Source organism: Platichthys flesus, chromosome 9, assembly GCF_949316205.1.
Source record: "Platichthys flesus chromosome 9, fPlaFle2.1, whole genome shotgun sequence".
In the NCBI taxonomy this organism is placed as follows: Eukaryota; Metazoa; Chordata; class Actinopteri; order Pleuronectiformes; family Pleuronectidae; genus Platichthys; species Platichthys flesus.
In genome coordinates this window covers 6,159,721-6,176,021 of record NC_084953.1, presented here as the reverse complement: position 1 = coordinate 6,176,021, position 16,301 = coordinate 6,159,721, and the positions used below count along the sequence as shown (strand labels likewise).

Genomic DNA, 16,301 nt, shown 5'->3' with positions numbered 1-16,301 from the left:
CAATGGAGAAAACAATAAACGGAGATCATCACTAATAAGACGTAAACTATAATATGTGGATTAATTATATCAATATTTAACATTATAGGTCACAAGGCAGCAGAGCTCTAGTTCCTCCCATAACCAAACAAGGATCATGAAACACAACACCGGTCAAGCTGTGTTTCAGGTTTCGGGGCATGTGGTGATAACAATTTTAACAATGTTTAATAATAATGATCCTCAAGGTTCATGCAAAAAGACAAAACAGCACTCCACCCTGTGTCAGATGTAAACACAGCTGACGAGGGTGTTATCTGTCACCGAGGAGCAGGGAGGTGCAAGAGGATCTGAGAGGATTACAGGAGAAAGGGAGGAGGAGACACACACACACGCACGCATAGAAGCACGCACAGCCTTCTAACGGCCAGTGTGTGTTGTTGTTCATCCATTATTGCCTGTGAGTCAGTGCAAGTTTGCTAATGTCCTGCTGATTCCTATTTTTCCTGATATGAAAGATCGAGGAGCAAAGAAGAGAGGAGCAGCGTTATTTTCTGGTATTCCATCATGATCGCTTGAAAGAAAGAAAGAAAGAAAGAAAGAAAGAAAGAAAGAACGAAAGAACGAAAGAACGAGTTAATTCATAGTACAGAGATTAACAGCATCAGTATACTTGAGTAAACCTTGCCCTGTTTTCATTCTTTCTTAAAAATAATGGAAAATAACTTGGATAGATAGAAAGATAGATAGATAGATAGATAGATAGATAGATAGATAGATAGATAGATAGATAGATAGATAGATAGATAGATAGATAGATAGATAGATAGACTTGAACTGAGAAACAAATGTCAGCGTGTGCACCCATTATAATCAAATTGACCTGAGTTGTCTGACACAAAGCCTGAGACCGGCTGATACACCGATATACCAGTAGATACACACAATACAGGGGTGTGTACTGTATCCACAACAGGTTCCACAATGTTGCATCACAACAACAGAAAGACAGGGACAATGCAGCCATGAGAAAATAGTTTAATTTTTCTTGGACTGTGACATGTTGGGCTTGCAGGATAGAAAAAAGGGAGAAATCCACAGAGGGGTTACACAGCAGCTGTGGGGTGTGGTCACACACTCGACACACTCTTCACACACACACATCAAATCATTATCTAAGGACTTTTGCTGCTGAAGACACCAAGACGAGGAAAGACATGTTAATATGAACAGGCATAATTTGTCAGCTTGCCACCAAAGCAAACAAATAAAAACTACTTCGGTCAAGACACAAAACTTGCCTTTACAATCTGTAACACACACAAAACCCACAATCCTTGGACCACACGTAAGGAAATAATATCAAAAGAGTCAAAATGATTTGATGTGATAAATTTACTAAAAGTTTCAAAACTACAGGATCAACGAAGGTAGAACAAAAAAAATATACAATAACCTCTAGGTCTTGTGCATTTTTGTGTCTAGTGCATTTAGTGCAATTTTTAACTGTATTTTCTCTAACGCAATTATTTTTTACATTGAAATAATTGATCTGGAGCTCGTTATTTAATTCTGAAACAATTGATAGTGGAAATATTAAGCTGGAAAAGCTGGTCATTTTGCAAGTTGTTCCCAATGCAACATTCACTGATCTGTTTAAATAATCTGAAAAACAAGATCTTTACATACATGACCTTCTAACAATCATATAATTCCCACATTTCTTAGTAATCCAGCACAAACTTTACATTCAAACCCTCAAGGCAACCGTATTGTATATTTAAAGGAAGGTAACAACATTGAAACCCTCTGTATTACAAGCATTGGTCTTCATCTCAGCCGCACCAGGGTCCAGCACCAGCCCGAGCATGACTGCATCCGACTCTGCGGCGTTCCAGCACAACAAGCAAATAATAGCGGTTTACACAGTGCATCATTTACATAAGTGATGGACTCATCTAGAAGCAGTGAACTCACAAAGCCAAGGAGGGAGAAACTCCTTGGCTCCTGCTTCTGCAGGACTGTTTTGCATATGTAACAGCTGACGTGTAGGCGTCATATACAGCTCAGACTCAAAGGGTCCGATTTTGGTTATATTTAAAGCAAAGTAGCGTCAGTATTGCTCTCAATGAATGTGTAACCTAAAGCAATGTATAAACTGAACTTTATAATAAGAGCCTTGTTAGGTATGTTAGGCATAAAAAACTACAACTCCTCAGTTTGCTAAAGTAATTTACGGATTTCACTGCAAGTAGATATTTTTTGTCTGTATTCAGCATGATCTTATGATTGGCTTTCTTTGGTTGAGTTTTATATTCAGTGTTTCACAATTAAAAATAAAAGTGGGAAGAATTGCTGCTAGATTAGTGTTTGTGTCAAATCAATTTAAATAAGTGATTAGTTCTGATATTTCCTTGAAGAATTCTGACATTTCACTACAATAATATTTGAAATATTCTGCTCCTGATAATTGGCATGTAGAACCATTATTCAAAAGCTTGAAAGTTTCAGGCATGTAGGCTGGCAACAGTTTTGATCAGTGTCCCAGTCCATTTATTTCTCTAAACCCCTAACGAGTTAAAACCCGACACCGAGGCCAGCGCGTGCAAACCTCCACCCACTTCCTCTAATGGCCTCCTGATGTTCCCCTGTGGTCTTTTGTTCCAGAGCAGCGTCAGGGCATCTGGGGCTGGCAGGTGTCTGATGGCTGCGTGTGCATCTTGGTGCTGAGGAGAGAGTTGATGTAAGGCCAAATCCGGTCTGTCTCTGTTCCGGAAAACGAGTGCAGGATGCCCTGGGACCTGAGGGAGGAAGAAGGAGAAGAAACAGGTTGTGGCCACGTTGATAATAGTTTAAATATAAGAAAGAGTATTTCCACCAATGTAGCAATAAACTCCTGTAATGTGACTGGACTAAACCCTACCAACCTTATTATGTAAACTATTATATATAATCATTTTAGTCTTAAAACTCAGTCATTACAGAAACATTTTACTTATGATACACAACAGAGGAACCGGAAGGCTCTGCTTGTTTCATGTGGAGCGATAAAATAAAACCCTACTACAGCTCTAAGAGGTTTAAGACTTGAGAACACACTGCTGAGCTAAATATTTCCAAATGGGAGAAACTAAGAGTCAAATGATCCCACTCATGACAACATTGTTTGATTTCTGGCTTTGACTTCCCATGGTGCAATGCTCTTGGCAGATGTAACTCCTTGAGGACGGTTCACACTGCAGAGTAAACATCCACTCACTTGTATAAGTCTATGACGGGCTTGGCTACATCTTTGTAGTGTCTCAGTCTGGACATCAGAGCTTCTGGTTTGTCGTCGTCGTGGTGAATCAGCGGCTCCCCAGTGATGTCATCCTTACCCTGTGGAGGGCAACACAAGGGCCCACGTGCAACAGGGTCAAAACAAAGCTCGTTCCAAACTTGTTTTTGAAAAGGGACGTATAAATAAATTGAAATAGAAGTAATTATTACACATTTAGTTACAACAGATATCTTTACGCTACTTTAGATCATACGTGGTACTTGTACTTTTATTAGAGTATAAATATATAGGCTGTGCAGGAGTAGGGGAAGTTAGTATTGGGTAATTAGATTAGATTAGATTAGATTCAACTTTATTGTCATTGCACAGTACAAGTACAAGAACTGTGCAATGACACACAACGAAATGCAGTTTAGCATCTAACCAGAAGTGCAAAAAAAGTTATAAAAGTGCAGAGTATTGTACGTATTTAAAGTGGAATGTAAATAGATATGTACAGTAAGAAATATATATGGAATGGTACAGTATTAACAGGTATTGTAAGATATAAGAACTGTGAACAAGATAAATATATAAAAATATATAAATATGAATATACTATAGGCGGGATAATACAGTAGTAAAACAAGTAACAGTGTAATGCAAATGTTAAAATGTTCAGCGGTTGGAGAAGGGTGTGCGGCAGTCCAAGCCAGGGTGGAGGTAATGATGTTGTCACTCATCTGGTTGAAGTTTCTTGATTTAAAAACCTTCATCCAGCTGATGCAAGTATTAAAAACCCCAATTTCTAAACACACCAATACAAATTGCGGCCTGAAGAAACTGAAAGAATAAATAAACATCTATATCTTGTGAGACCTGCACTCGTGGCGGGTTGAAGCCCATGTTGTAGACTCTCCCGCTGCCTGGGTGGATCCAGCGGTCGCTCAGTCTCTCTCTCAGCGTCTCGTAGGGTATGTTGAGGCTGATGACCAAGTCCAACTGGCACAAGTTATTCAAGGCCTGGGCCTGCGACAGCGTCCGAGGGAAACCTGGACAGACACGACAGAGAGTTTATGTTAGGAAGGTTGGTTTGACTTCTATGTTTCTGTCGACAACATAAACGACTGTGGTGTTTGTGTCCCTTTTTCTTTAATCCACACCATAAGGAGGATGTACCAACTGTATTTCCTGTTTAGATTTCTGCTTCTATCAAGAGCCCACAGCAAGATAAGTTCAACTGTTTCCAGATTTGTGATACAATAAAAACTGATTATGCACATGTGGAGGAACTTACTGAAAATCACAACGGCCTCAAACAAGCATGACCTGGGTGAGTAACCATTATTTCTAGCTGGCATGCTAACTAACTGAGTAACTAACTAACTATTGCAAAAGATTTATCATGGTACCCATACAGTAAATTTGTTGGCTGATAATATTGGTTAATATCAGCCTTTCACAGATATTGCCTATGTGCACTGATATATCAACAACATTGAAAATGATTTCATTAAATCAGCATCTACTGTATATAGTTGGTAAAATTTGTGTTTTCTGTTTATGTATGGTTGTTTGAATTAAATGTAGAATAAACTGTTAAACTGTTGAATATCAAGCCTCAATAATATTATAAGAATGTGTTATCAATTTGACAGTGACTTGCTAAGGGACAACCTATGCCAGGCAGATGGTGGTCAAGGTCAACGGGTTTACCCTCTGGGGACCATGAACATCTGCCCCAAATTTCATCGCAATCCATCATGTTGAGATATTCCCCCCCCCCCCCCCAAAAAAAAACGAATATGTCAAACCCTTGTTTGCGCGAGAGGAAAAAGTCTTGGAGCAACAGTGTGAGTTCCGTTCATCCTCTGGGTCCCGTGAGGGCAAAGATACAAAGATGTGTTATATTCCAGATTTAATCCTTTTCAGGTGACTTTGCCTCTTGCCCCACTTTCATAATCTGAGCTCAAGGTGACCTCAAGGACAAAGCTTTGCCAGAGGTCACCTGGGCCCTTTCGTCCCATTTTACTGCTTTTTAACTTCATGGTTGGATATCCCTGCATTTGGGTTTGTCTGTGGTTTATTGTTTCCTTATGTGTTTGAGAGGAAGCCGACAGTTACTCTGTACGTTCCTTTGTTTGATCAATAAAGAGTTGTTAAAATCTCTCTAACCACCAGAGCCTCATGTTACCAAGACAGAGGAAGGCCCCAGTCAATGGTTACGAGAGGGGAAGAGCAGGCAATTATGTCTATGTGGTGCAGTATATTTCTGTTTGTCTCTGTTTGTGTGTGTGTGTGTGAAAGCTTGTTATCTGTTCCTTCTCCTCTTGCCTAATTGTTTTGTTTGCCGATCATGTCATGTTTCAAGGTTTAAACCAGTGTAACACTAACCAGTTTGTTAACCAGTGTGTGGCATCTCTCTGGAAGATGTGAGTAATGTTTAACTGCAACAAATAGACAATGATCTCCACTAATTAAGGAGCCATTTTCCAACCAGCACGTTTCTATGTGCACTGTCAAACATCATTATTTATCACATCAACATTATATGTGACCAAATGTAGTAGAGTGAATATTTTTTAAACTAAAGTGGATGGAGGGGATACAGTCAAGGCCCTGAAGCTCTGGAAGGACCTGGTTGAGGAAGTTTGGCTAACAGAATCAGTGACATATTTTAAATCCCTTCTGAAAATGCTATTAAGTCTAAGAGTTACATTTTTATTTTTTAATATTACATTTTGTTAAATTATTTTATATACACGTATATAGAAGTATATCAGGATTTACTTCTACTAAATATGTATTCTGGATTTTATATGAGATGTTTTCTTAATTTCAATATTTCGAATTTAAGTTTTTATTACTTCATTTACGTGGGTATAAGTACCTCAGAACTGACTTCTATAAGAAGACCCTTCTGTACTTTATCTAACTTATTTTCTTTTACAGAAGTAAAATGTACTCCAAAAGAATTAAATTTTTCATCGAGTTTATTTACTTAATTTCTGTTTTTTGATTTGTCACTGTGAAGCACATGCATCACGGTTTTAAAAAGTGCTGTATAGATTGAGTTTATTATGAGGTTTATTATTGTTTTTTTCCAAGGACCTTTTAATGTTTAGACAAAGGTCAATGGGTGAAATCCTGACACATGATAAAGAAACTCGGTGAACCCTGCTGATATGAATCATCTCTCCTCTTGGAGCTGACCTCCTTGTCCACAGCCCAGAGCAGGAGGCTGGGAACTCACTCCATGCATCAGAGAACTAATCGCTCACAGACCTAGAGCATATTTTCCCACATAGTTATTCCTCAGACTCCAGTAAAAGCTCTATGAAGGCCATGTTACACAGAATGCAAACACTTTAATGAAGGCCCTGCCTCTAACATTAGCCATTTTGTGGGGGGTGGCACCGACACTGGCCAATCAGAATATAGGGCAGCTCCCTGCACAGGGCCATGACCATGCACAACAAAGACAATATTCCCTCTCTGCAGACCAACTGCTGTAGGTGAAGCTGGTTTACCAGCTGTGTTTGGAATAAAAACAAAAAAACACTGTTTTTCTTACCGTCCAGTAACCAGCTGTTGCCGCTCAACTCCTCCAGTCTGGGCAGCATTAGTCTGGTCATCACATGGTCAGGCACCAACAAGCTTCTTTCCACAAAGGACTTCACCAGCACACCTGCCTCTGACACACAACAAACATACGGACAATCGTAAATATTTTTGTTCTGCTTCCTGCTTCAAGAACCAGAAGCTTTGATTGAAATAAAGACACACAACTCTTGCTCAAGACCTCTGTAATCTAGTTTATTTAGAGTCACACTGGAAACCCTGAAGCCTGCTGTGGGTAATTAAGTCAGTATTCATGCCAAGTCACCAACTTCTCAACACAAACACACACACACACATATAGATTTCACTCATTTATCAATCTTTGACCATAATATGAAAAGGGCGAAAAGGGGGTTTGTTTTCCTGCAACAGACAACTTTGCTACGCACATATGTTTTTACTTAGCCCTCTGCTATGAGCTCAGGTTTACTATCACTGTATGTGAGTTTTGGCACGAGCTGGGAATTAAACGAATGCCAGTTGGTGAGTCAAGTCTTCCCCAGAAAGAAACCAGATAAAGAAAAATTAAGTTTCCTCCCATCCAAGTGTCTCGTGTTCTGGGGGGTTGGACTGAAGAATTAAGTTTTGGACATATCATGTGCTTCATTCTGCAAATGTTCCATCTTATAGACCTGATTCAAATACAGTTGTGCTAATTATAGTGGTATTAAATCAAACAATGGGATGGTGCCAAGTTCTTTCATGGAACATATAAAACAACTTCTTTGTTTGTTGCTGCAGGCTGTGCTCTTCCTGGTGCCACCGCAGTGTTTCTTACCTGTTTTGGCCGTTATGCTCTCTCGCAAAAAGTGGCCACTGGACAGATAGAGGAGGTCGAAGCTGTGCGCAATCCTCTTGGATATCGTTCCTTTGCCTGATCCCGGCGGACCCATGATAGCAGCTCGGAATAATTTGGCCATGTCGTTTTCTCAAAAGCAGCCAAGAGGCTCCGGGACGCACAGATGTTCGCTTTTTCCTGTTCTTGATCAGCAGCTCGACGCAGATCACCCACCAATTAAACTACACTGGTGTGAGCGGTCTAACTGGTCCAGAGACTTGAATTGCTCTTAAACTTGCCTCGCCAAAGTTAAAAAATGCCAGCCTATCTGTGGCGTCTGCGGGGTCTTTACGCACGCAACGCCTCCTCTCCACACGCATTGGGGGCTACAGTGCTCCAGATACGGTTCAAGTCAAAACGCCCTTCTCCTTTTCTCCTTCTCCTCTCTGCCCTCCTGTAGACACTTTACGCCCGCCCACGTTTTTAAGGAACGGAGACTTTTCTCTGCAAATGAATGAGGGAGTCTCCACAACGCCCTATTTTTCTGCGCACAGTCATCCAGAAAATATGCGGATGGCGAATTCGCACGAGCCTCGCTGGGTGAACTGGTTACTGTAGTTTTTTTTATAGACTGGAAACTGACAAACAAGCACACGGATATCGATCTATCTATCTATCCATCTATCCATCTATCCATCTATCTATCTATCTATCTATCTATCTATCTATCTATCTATCTATCTATCTATCTATCTATCTATCTATCTATCTATCTATATCTGTCCCTCTCTCCTATCTATCTATCTATCTATCTATCTATCTATCTATCTATCTATCTATCTATCTATCTATCTATCTATCTATCTATCTATCTATCTATATCTGTCTGTCAATCTGTATCTCCTATCTATCTATCTATCTATCTATCTATCTATCTATCTATCTATCTATCTATCTATCTATCTATCTATCTATCTATCTATCTATCTATCTCTCTCTCTCTCTCTCTGTCTGTCTGTCTGTCTGTCTGTCTTTCTGTCTGTCTCTCTCTTATCTATTTATCTATCTATCTATCTATCTATCTATCTATCTATCTATCTATCTATCTATCTATCTATCTATCGATCTATCTCTATCTCTCTATCTCTCTATCTATCTATATATCTATATATCTATCTATCTGTCTGTCGGTCCGTCTATTGCCATTATTATTGTTATTATTATAATTATTGTTGTTATTATAATTGAAAGTGGTGAGTAAGAGGCGGGTCGGTCAGTGACTGTGTCAGCTGATGTCTGTGCCTCAGCTTCTCACTGATCGAACCAGTCACGGTTACATTTTACGTGCATTCACCGACGTGGACGTTTTGGAGAAGCACGCGCGTCACGTCACCCCATCGTGAGAGACCACACTGTTGGATTCCACCACTTGTTGACAGCAGGAGCCTCCGCGCTGCACATGGCTCGTGTTACTATACCTTCTGCTCTTTGGGTTTTTCCCCCCTCTTCTTCTTCTTCTTCTTCTTCTTTTTTGTTTCCTCCTCTCTTTCTGGCAGCAGGCGCACAGAGTCGCTGTCATTCCGCGCAACACTCGCCCACAGAGGAGGAATCCAGAGAGTCGACTTGTTGCGGCTGCGTCCCGGAGCTGTCAAACACTGCGCACAGCCTCCAGCCCGCGGAGCCTCCGGACCGATCCAAGCGGACAAACAACCGGGCCCGCGATCCTCGTCCTTCTCTCGGTCTCATTTTGGGTTGTTTTTAAAAACTCCAGTCTGGTTTTTTGGAAAATCTTTATTTTTTTTTTTGCTCCTGTCACATGGCTGCTGGGAGAATTCAATAACAACAAAAAATGGCGACAATCACGTTGCTCCGTGTGGTCTTGCTGCGTCATTAAAGATATTCACGTAAACACGGGGCGCTGACCGGGGGAGACAGTGGGTAAGTGGGCTCCGTGGCTGTGGTGCATTTCACGCAGACTCGCTGTTATTCAAAAAGCGTGATTTTGTATTATTTGGCTCCTGCACGGGCGTGCTGTTTGTTTTTGCCCAGGGAAAAAAAGGGGTGTGCGCGCAAAGCTGGGCGTCAACGTTTGGCTGCACAACGTGAACAATGCACTTGTGTTTTCAAAGCCAGTGGTCGTTCTAATTTCATTTTTTTTTAAAGTGCGAACCTGCGTGTTGCTGTGACGCTGACGTATACAACGCGGTTGTTTACACTCGGGCAACTTTTGTTTATTTGCAAAGGGGGGGACGGCAACAAGCGCGAGCACGTTGCGTGTGTGGCGTCTGATGGCACCAGTTTGGATCGTAACTGGGTGTTCCTGTGTTTACCTTCGACCAGTTGTTTACATGCAAGGTTTATGTAACAGGATCCTGCTCCTTCTGCTTTTTATGTGTGTGTCTTTTATACATGTCATGTCAGCACGATTGCAGCCCCCCCCCCCCCCCTCTCAGTGTGTCCTTGCACGTCGCTGTTTAGTTGTTGCATATGTCGCACATGTTTTGTTTTTTTCCGTGCACGTCTGACATGGACATTTTTTCTGGACAGAGCCCCTGTGCAAGCTAATGGAGTTGTTTACAAGAAGTGCGGAGGGGCGGGGCGAGGAGGAGGAGGAGCCGTGACGTCGCGGGCGACGCGACCTGACTGTTCGAGAGGCTGCACGCGCCAGGGGGAGGCAGGGAGCAGGATCATAACAAGTCTGACGTCACTCGGCCTGTGGTTGGAATGAATAATTTACAGAGGGTAAAAAAGTAATTTAAAAAAAAGTGGTTTTCCTCCATCAGGAAAAGAGGTGAAGGTGCAAATATGGAGCTCATTTTTTAATTTTGTGTTTCAATATTTTACCAATTAGAGTGCGAGTCATTTTCATCTCCAGGGTAGTAAATAAATAATAACTTTATTTGACTTTATTTATAGAGGGCTTATTAATAATCTAAGTTACAAAGTGCCTTATGCAAGGGCGGCAAAATATAACAGATTAAGGATCACAATTATTTTAAGACAATGTTTATTTCAAAGTACTCAACTCAAAGAACTCAAAAACAAATGGAATTCTTTTAAATAACTTAAAAAAATTCAATGAAATAGAATTGAAATTCAGTTAAAATCTATTTTGCAGACAGTCAGCAAATCGAAATGTAGCTAATTAAAAAATATATATTTATTATATTTTATTGTATTACATAATGGAAGCAAGCATTTTAAATTTTTGTCTCTAATTTAACAAGGAGACTAAACCAATTTCCAGCAATCGGATCCTGTTTCAGACTCGATCACAGAAGTAAAGTGTAGTACGGTTAAGTTGATAAGATAAAATACGATTAGATAAAATATTGATTCACTTGTTACAGCACAAAATAGTCAGAATGAGGTAGACCAGACAGTAAATAAGGCAGTAAAATAAAAATAGAAAATGTAATTAAAATTCAGAGAATAAGTACATAAAATACACTTTCCACCAGGGAAATTGTGTAGGGAAATGAACTTGAGTAAAGTGCAGTGTGCAAAACAGTAAACTGTGTTTGTGCATAAGTATAAGGACTGTAATAGACGTAATTATATAAGTGGCAAAATACCAATAAAGTTTAAAAAAAAGAGTAGTAGCCAATGCATATAAATTACTTTAAACAGACAAACATATAAAAAAATCAATACATATATCAATAAATACATTTTTTTAAAAGAATGCTCTGTTATAGTTATAGCTACAATGGTTTGTCCAATGATTGATGAGTCGACAAACAAGATTCATTCTGAGATCGGAATAATCATTTTATTGCCAAAATGCTAAATATTTTCATATAACAGCTACTCTAATGTCCTGGTTGGCTGCTTTTGATTTATAATACACTCGATTAAATGTCTTTTTACTACTTGTCAAATTTGTTATCAACTTAAAAAGCTAATTGATTAATCCAAACAAATTGATAATATCAATTATTTATTCAACATTTACTTTCTACATCTACTCTTAGTTGTACAATATAACGACCAATGTATGGTGACATTATTTTTTCGAACAGGCAAATTAAATAAATAAATCAGACTAAATAAGTTGCTAAGATCCTTTAACAATGTCCTGGTTTGCATGCACGTAGGAGCTTGTTCTTTCCTCTAATACTTACTGCTGAGCCACTTTCCCTTTATATAACTTTTAAGAGAAGGATATGGTTTCAAGGAAATTCAGAAAATAAGAAATATTTGAGCCTGTGGCAACATAAATATGTGACACGTACAAAACCTTGTATATTGTAAGATTCAACCAAATGTCCAGCATATTTGCAAAAGGAAAACTGTTTTAGTTGAGCTGGGATACTATGGACTGGATGACGGAGTGGAGCTGTGCACTAATAGACTTGTCAGACTGCCCTGGTTCAGTTATCACAGTGCTGATGCTGTCCCCATCGAAGGTACAGTACTGTGATAACTGAAGGATGGCTGCCAACTTGACTCCAGTGCCGAGGACCAAGGTGCATTCCCCTAATGATCCAGAGGAGCAGAGAGGAGCTCACCAAGCGTGAGTATGTGATTAAAACAGAAAATTGAGTTGTGACTAATCTTGTTATTGTGTGTTAAAGTGCAAGAAGTATCCCAACTTGTATGTTATACTTGTACTTCCTTCTTGAATATAAGAAATAAAGTGAACTGTCAATTATTGAAACGTGTACATTGTTTGATTTATCTCTGTTTTTGGAAAACTGAACAAATATTTGTACCTGTAAAAGATTCTGCTATATTAAGCTCCAGTTAGTATCTAAAAATTAAATTAAATTAAATACCTCACAATATTAAACCTTACAAACTCTAATTCAATGCCTGTGTTTCTTTATCAGAGTGAAACCTGATGAGGTTTGCCTTACAAGATAATGTCTAATACCCTACAAATAACTTAAAATTTGTATGTGTTATTTAGTTGAGTTATCGATTTCAGATTAGGTCCAAAATATGTCCCTGGCTGTCCTGAATGCCTTTCCACATCGTTGTCAACAGGGGACGCTAAAGCTCTATGGTGGATCTGCTCTGTCCTCTAAAGAGCAATGGTCTCTGCATTGTTTCATTAAAGAACAATGAAAGTGTTTTGGTAAAATTGTCACGTAACCTTTTGAATTTGGATTTTTTTTTTTGTTTCAGTTGAGATAATTCACACCAATGACAATGATGCTCTCCAATCAGAATCAGAATCAGAATCAGAATCAGAATTCTTTTTATTGCCTTGTATATTTTCACATACAGGAAATTGCCTTGGTGTGGTTGGTGCACTTTACAAACAACAATATAAAAACAACAATATAGAGCAATATAAACATCAATATAAAAAACAACAATATCGAAAAAATAATATATACAGTAAATGTGTTGTGTTCGGTTTTAAGGTGCAAAGATTGGTGGTGATTCTGATATTTTGTAAATGAAAACAAGCTTTCAGACACACTCATCTTTACAACCTCAGCTGGTGTTTTTGCGTAATCCAAAACTCTAGTAACCATCGAGGGAGAGGGTAATGGGGAATTTCTCTTGTATTCAAAGCAACGCAATACATGATCTCTGGGATGTGGCTTGGGAAGTCCCTCCCTTAAAATCAACAACCCCCTTTTTTTGGATTTACAGAAACAGTCACATCCACGTCGCTGTGTACCATTCCCTGATCTGCAGGAACAATACACCCTTAGTGTTAGACACCCAACTTGGCAACTCTTAACTAAAGCATTTATAAATTAATGAAATATCTTTGAACACACTATAATGAAGCAGTACACAGAATACACTTAGAGTAAGTGACTCATAGTGTGAGCACTGGAAGTGGAGGATTGGGTATTGATAAAAATAATAATAGGCTGGAGTTATATATTGTGTTTTAAATTATTCATTAATACATGCTATATATGCTGCTTAATGCCAAACAGAGGAAATCTAAAGTTAAGTTTTACCTTAAACTTGTCTTATAAGCAGGGAAAAAACATATGTATTTTTTGCGATGACATCAGAGGTTGACTCACTGATTCCTGATAAAAACCAACATGATTTCATCAGTCACTTTACATAGTGAGGTCAACACATTACATCAAAGAGAAAAGCAGCAGTTCCCGCAACAAGCAACCTCTTTTAGCGAGAGACGAACCACCCTCTCAACAGGAAGGAACCTCTGGCAGAACCTGACTCAGTGGGGTCGGGTTCCTCTGCCAGCTGGGTGGGCGGTTGAAGAGTGGGGAAGAGAGGAGAGAGAGTTTTTTCAACTCTCATGTGTAAGCTCTGTCAGACTGGTGGTTAAAATGTAAACAATAAGAGTATTATGATATGTATAGATTTAATCACTTCATCATTATAACTGCACTAATACATGTATAATAGCAAATACTGTAAGTTATTAATCTGTGAAAATATTATAGAAGACACATACATTCAGAGCTTTTTGGGGATCTTAATATTGAATTGATATATTTTTCGATTTAATTTCCATAAAATTAAAGCAGGTTGGTTTATAATTTTGCGAATTTTTGATTTGTGGACGTGTAATTTTGGAAAATAGCTGGATAGAATTAGTAACGCGATATTGATTTGTTTTGATGTCCTTGAACATGGGGGGGGGGGGGGGGGGGGGATAACGATTGAATTCTCCTTTTTTGGGGGTAACCTTACCCCTCTGCTGTCGTCATCGTGACTGACGGGTGCATGTGCCCAATCAGCGGCCGTGTCACGCCCCCGGTCCCTGCGTTGATGTCGGGAAGGGGCCCTCACTTGTCAGGAAGCTCGAGCCCGAGAGGACACGACTCATCCGCTGCCGTGGACCGAACCCCTCTCTCTTACCTCCTGCGGGACACCGGACGTCTTTTCCTCGGGACGTTATTTCAACCCGTTCAAGCGACTCTTTAAATCGGCCCCAGACCCGGAACTTCGGTGGAAGAGTCCGATGCGCTGAGCGAAACGGAAGTAACTTGCCAGCTGTCTGGCTAATCTTTGCTAGGTGAGTACAATAACTTGTTGTTAAAAAAGGAATCCCTCCGTCCCCCCCACATCGGAGCGAAAGATTTCCGCGTGGAATCTGGTTCACACAAGCATACGTTTGTGTGTGTGTGTGTCTAGTGTTGGTTGTCATGCGGGAGGACACCCAGCTGCCGTCGGTTCAGCGTCAGTAGAACCAACAGGCTAACAAGCTAACGTCAACCAGCCAAACGCTAGCTATCAAACTTTCATCCGTGCGGCGATACAGGCCGAAATCTGCTGCTGGGCTAATAATAAACAACATGCTAAGACATTTAAATACAAAAGATGCTAGGAAGTCGTATTCATGTGATGACAATAGCAGTCATTAGCTCAAACGGCCTAGTTTACAAGTAAAAGTTTGAGACCATATCAATATAATTATTGGATTTATCAGTATCAACACGGGTTTGAAATCTGTATTTCAAATTCATGGCGATTGAACTAGAATTAATGACACTTGTATTTTTTTTTCGAGCCAAACTGTCTCTACTGGAAAAGATGAAACCGAAAGCTCCTTATAAAACACGCAGCATTCTTTTTATGGCAATAGTAATGAAGATGATGATGATGAAAATAAGAATCTTATTATTATTATTTGTTCAGTTAATTGGCGGATTGGCATTATCTCCAATTAATGTGTCTTCACCTTCTTTGCTCGTGACCCAACATTTACCTTATGTCCACAGCACCTTTCAGAACAGCCTTTATAAAGTGCTTCACATAGAGGGACAAATACAAATAATACAAAAAAAACTCAAAGATTTAGTTAATGCGATATTTGAGACTCTGCATATATTTCAAAATATTAATATTGTGACTTCAGATGGATAAAGGGCAGTGAAGGGGGAAGATTTTTGATCAAGCAAGAACTAAATCATGAAGAAGTCTTGGACTTTTCACTTTGAAAACTTTGTCAAAGACTGGCAGAGTAGTTGGGATGACATCTTTAATGCAGTCCAGCAGGAAGTGGGGATTATAGCATACCAGACTCAATTATACACTGCACTTAATAAACACACAGCCAACAGCATTATATTAAAACTGGGGGGGAGTGTTGGAGCATGCACTGCTTCACTGCAATAGGTAAGTTGTAGAACGAGAAAAGCCAAAGTAGGGAATTGCAATGCATGCAGTGGAAGAACTGACCTTGGAAACAGTATTGACCATTTGAATAGGGAGGATTCTCGATAATCTGAGTGAGATGGGATTGTACAAAATGATTTAATATGGCCTCGATAACTCCAACAGTAGGTTGCCACCCGGCAATAGACTGAACGAAGAGGAAGGAAAAGCTATCAAATAGCAAGATCAATAAGAGATATACCGAATGGGGAAGAAGTAGGATATTGCAACACACAGCGGATGGCAGTAATGCACCTTGTACTTGGTTGCCACCCGCCGATAAACCAAACAATAAAGAGAAGGAAGACGGATAGAATCATACAACATCATTTTGAAATAAGGGCAAATGTTGTGAAATAGAACCAAGAGATACTGCTAGTTTTGTCTTTCCAGAGAAACCAAGCAAACCACAGGGACCTTGCTCCAAACAAGGGTTGATTTTAACTAACTCAACTTAAAAAAAGGATCATTTAATGTATGTGCTGTTTTCTTGATTCATTCTTTAGTTTTTTTTCTTAGTCAAATTTCATAAAATGGTGGTAAACCATCACAATTTTCAAA

The 16,301-nt window shown here is 39.5% G+C and overlaps 2 protein-coding genes and 1 long non-coding RNA gene across 3 annotated transcripts in view; 2 read left to right on the top strand and 1 right to left on the bottom strand.

The window, feature by feature from the left end:
• Positions 1-1,003: 1,003 nt before the first annotated feature.
• Positions 1,004-8,261, bottom strand: ak4 (adenylate kinase 4). The gene is made up of 5 exons (XM_062395024.1): positions 7,638-8,261; positions 6,813-6,932; positions 4,118-4,290; positions 3,239-3,357; positions 1,004-2,780 (listed from the first exon to the last, which is right to left on the bottom strand). Exons 1-5 carry the CDS (start codon positions 7,777-7,779, stop codon positions 2,654-2,656), a joined length of 681 nt encoding a protein of 226 aa, XP_062251008.1. The 5' UTR covers positions 7,780-8,261; the 3' UTR covers positions 1,004-2,653.
• Positions 8,262-9,002: 741 nt separating this feature from the next.
• Positions 9,003-12,297, top strand: LOC133960430 (uncharacterized). The gene is made up of 2 exons (XR_009921923.1): positions 9,003-9,575; positions 10,185-12,297. It is a non-coding gene; the product is annotated as an uncharacterized LOC133960430 (long non-coding RNA).
• A 2,067-nt stretch (positions 12,298-14,364) lies between these two features.
• jak1 (Janus kinase 1) overlaps positions 14,365-16,301 on the top strand; it is a 22,167-nt gene continuing 20,230 nt past the window's right edge. Inside the window, exon 1 of the mRNA XM_062396189.1 lies at positions 14,365-14,598. The gene's annotated coding sequence lies outside the window, so the exon portion shown is untranslated. The remainder of the gene's footprint in view (positions 14,599-16,301) is intronic.

Bases quoted from the DNA above. Each gene is read 5' to 3' on its own strand.
- ak4 (XM_062395024.1), bottom strand. From the start codon at position 7,779: ATGGCCAAATTATTCCGAGCTGCTATCATGGGTCCGCCGGGATCAGGC. The intron at 6,933-7,637 runs GTAAGAAACACT...GTTGTGTGTCAG, and splicing joins GAGCATAACGGCCAAAACAG to AGGCAGGTGTGCTGGTGAAG. The intron at 4,291-6,812 runs GTAAGAAAAACA...GTGTCTGTCCAG, and splicing joins CAACAGCTGGTTACTGGACG to GTTTCCCTCGGACGCTGTCG.